Here is a 1,415-nt window from a genome sequence, read left to right on the forward strand (position 1 = left end):
GAAAAAAGGAATATACTCACCCAGCGACTTCACATCAGCTATGTGATGGGTGTGGGCTTCAGAGGACCCAGGTGGGCCTGCCATCTGGAGACAAGACACCAGGTTCCTAGGACAACCCAAAGCATCGACTCCACCCTAACCTCTGTGGGAGCAGGCCAGGGTCAGAGGGCGAGGATGTTTTCCAGAGAGGTGGTTGCACGATGCCAGGACTCACAGGCAACAACTCTAGTGGTATCAACCCCCAGACTGGCATCCTCGCTCAGCCTTCCCAGGAGCATATAGACACAGACCTTCAGAAGGACACCAGGAGGAAGGGCACATGGACCCTTCTCTTCTGCGGCCAGCCCACCTCTGTGCTTCGCAGCTTGTCACCTTCCAGTGTTGGGCTTCTTGTTCATGGCCGGTAGTGTAAGGGTGCAGCTTTGGAGATTTGACAGACAACATGCCCTACATTTGAGTTTGCTACTTCCATACATAAGCCTGGCAGCTTCGTGTGGAGACAAGAGCAAGTTTAGCCTAGCCCTAAACTTGGGATCCAGCAGATACTCTGCATGTGGCCTTGACACCAAGGAATGAAGTGTGGCTCCTCTGACAAGCACCAACAGGAGAGTCCCACTGCAAACCTCTAGGACTTGGGAGCACCTCTGTGCCCTTTTGGGGAGGACGCTAGTCTCATTTGGGAACGCGATTATGGCTTGCTATTGTGTTGAAGAGCACTTTGAGGACGAAGGTGCGCTTGAAACAGACCACGGCATGTGTAGCCACTCCTTATGCATGTGCAGACCGGAGAAACATTGACCCATAGGAAGTATGGCGGTGCAGGATGTTGAAAGTACCGTGGACGGTCAGAAGAAGAAACAAGTCCGTCTTGAAGAAGTGCAGCCAGCATGCTCCTTAGACGTTGGACACGTTGTAAGGAGATATCCGTTCTTGGAAGAAGACATTATTCTTGGTAAAGTGGAAGACATCGAAAAAGAGGAAGACCCTCGCTCAAGGAGAGGGGTCGACGTAGTTGCTGCAACAACGGGCTTACAGATAACAACGATTGTGAAGATGGTGCAGGACCGGGCAGTGTGTGAGTCAGAACCGACCTGATGGCACCTACCAACAATGGGGCCTTACCGGAGACAAAACATCTGACCAGGTGTGCCAGGTGGTTATACAGCCCAGGTGTTATCTGACCCACCGAACCTTAAGGTTGGGTGTGTGTGGCAGCAATGTGTCATCAAATAGCAATGGTATATAAAAGATTTATTTAGGAAAATACCAAAGTACAAGTAAGTTTCATGGGTAGGTGGTTCAAACTCCTTGGACACCCACTCAAGTGACATGGTCTCCCTTCTTGCCATCCGTGCCTATGACCTCCTGAGGCGTACCTTATACCTGTTTGTGGAAGAACAAACGCGAAGTTGTGT

At 50.9% G+C, this 1,415-nt stretch overlaps 1 protein-coding gene across 1 annotated transcript in view; it reads left to right on the top strand.

Moving 5' to 3' along the window:
- Nucleotides 1–690: 690 nt before the first annotated feature.
- PRMT2 (protein arginine methyltransferase 2) overlaps nt 691–1,415 on the top strand; it is a 45,886-nt gene continuing 45,161 nt past the window's right edge. Inside the window, 1 exon segment of the mRNA XM_045284553.1 lies at nt 691–730. Within this exon segment, the coding sequence (XP_045140488.1) occupies nt 691–730 (40 nt within the window).

Source organism: Echinops telfairi, unplaced genomic scaffold (genome assembly GCF_000313985.2).
Source record: "Echinops telfairi isolate 266 unplaced genomic scaffold, ASM31398v2 ScPeMD7_7469;HRSCAF=8507_0, whole genome shotgun sequence".
Lineage (NCBI taxonomy): Eukaryota > Metazoa > Chordata > Mammalia > Afrosoricida > Tenrecidae > Echinops > Echinops telfairi.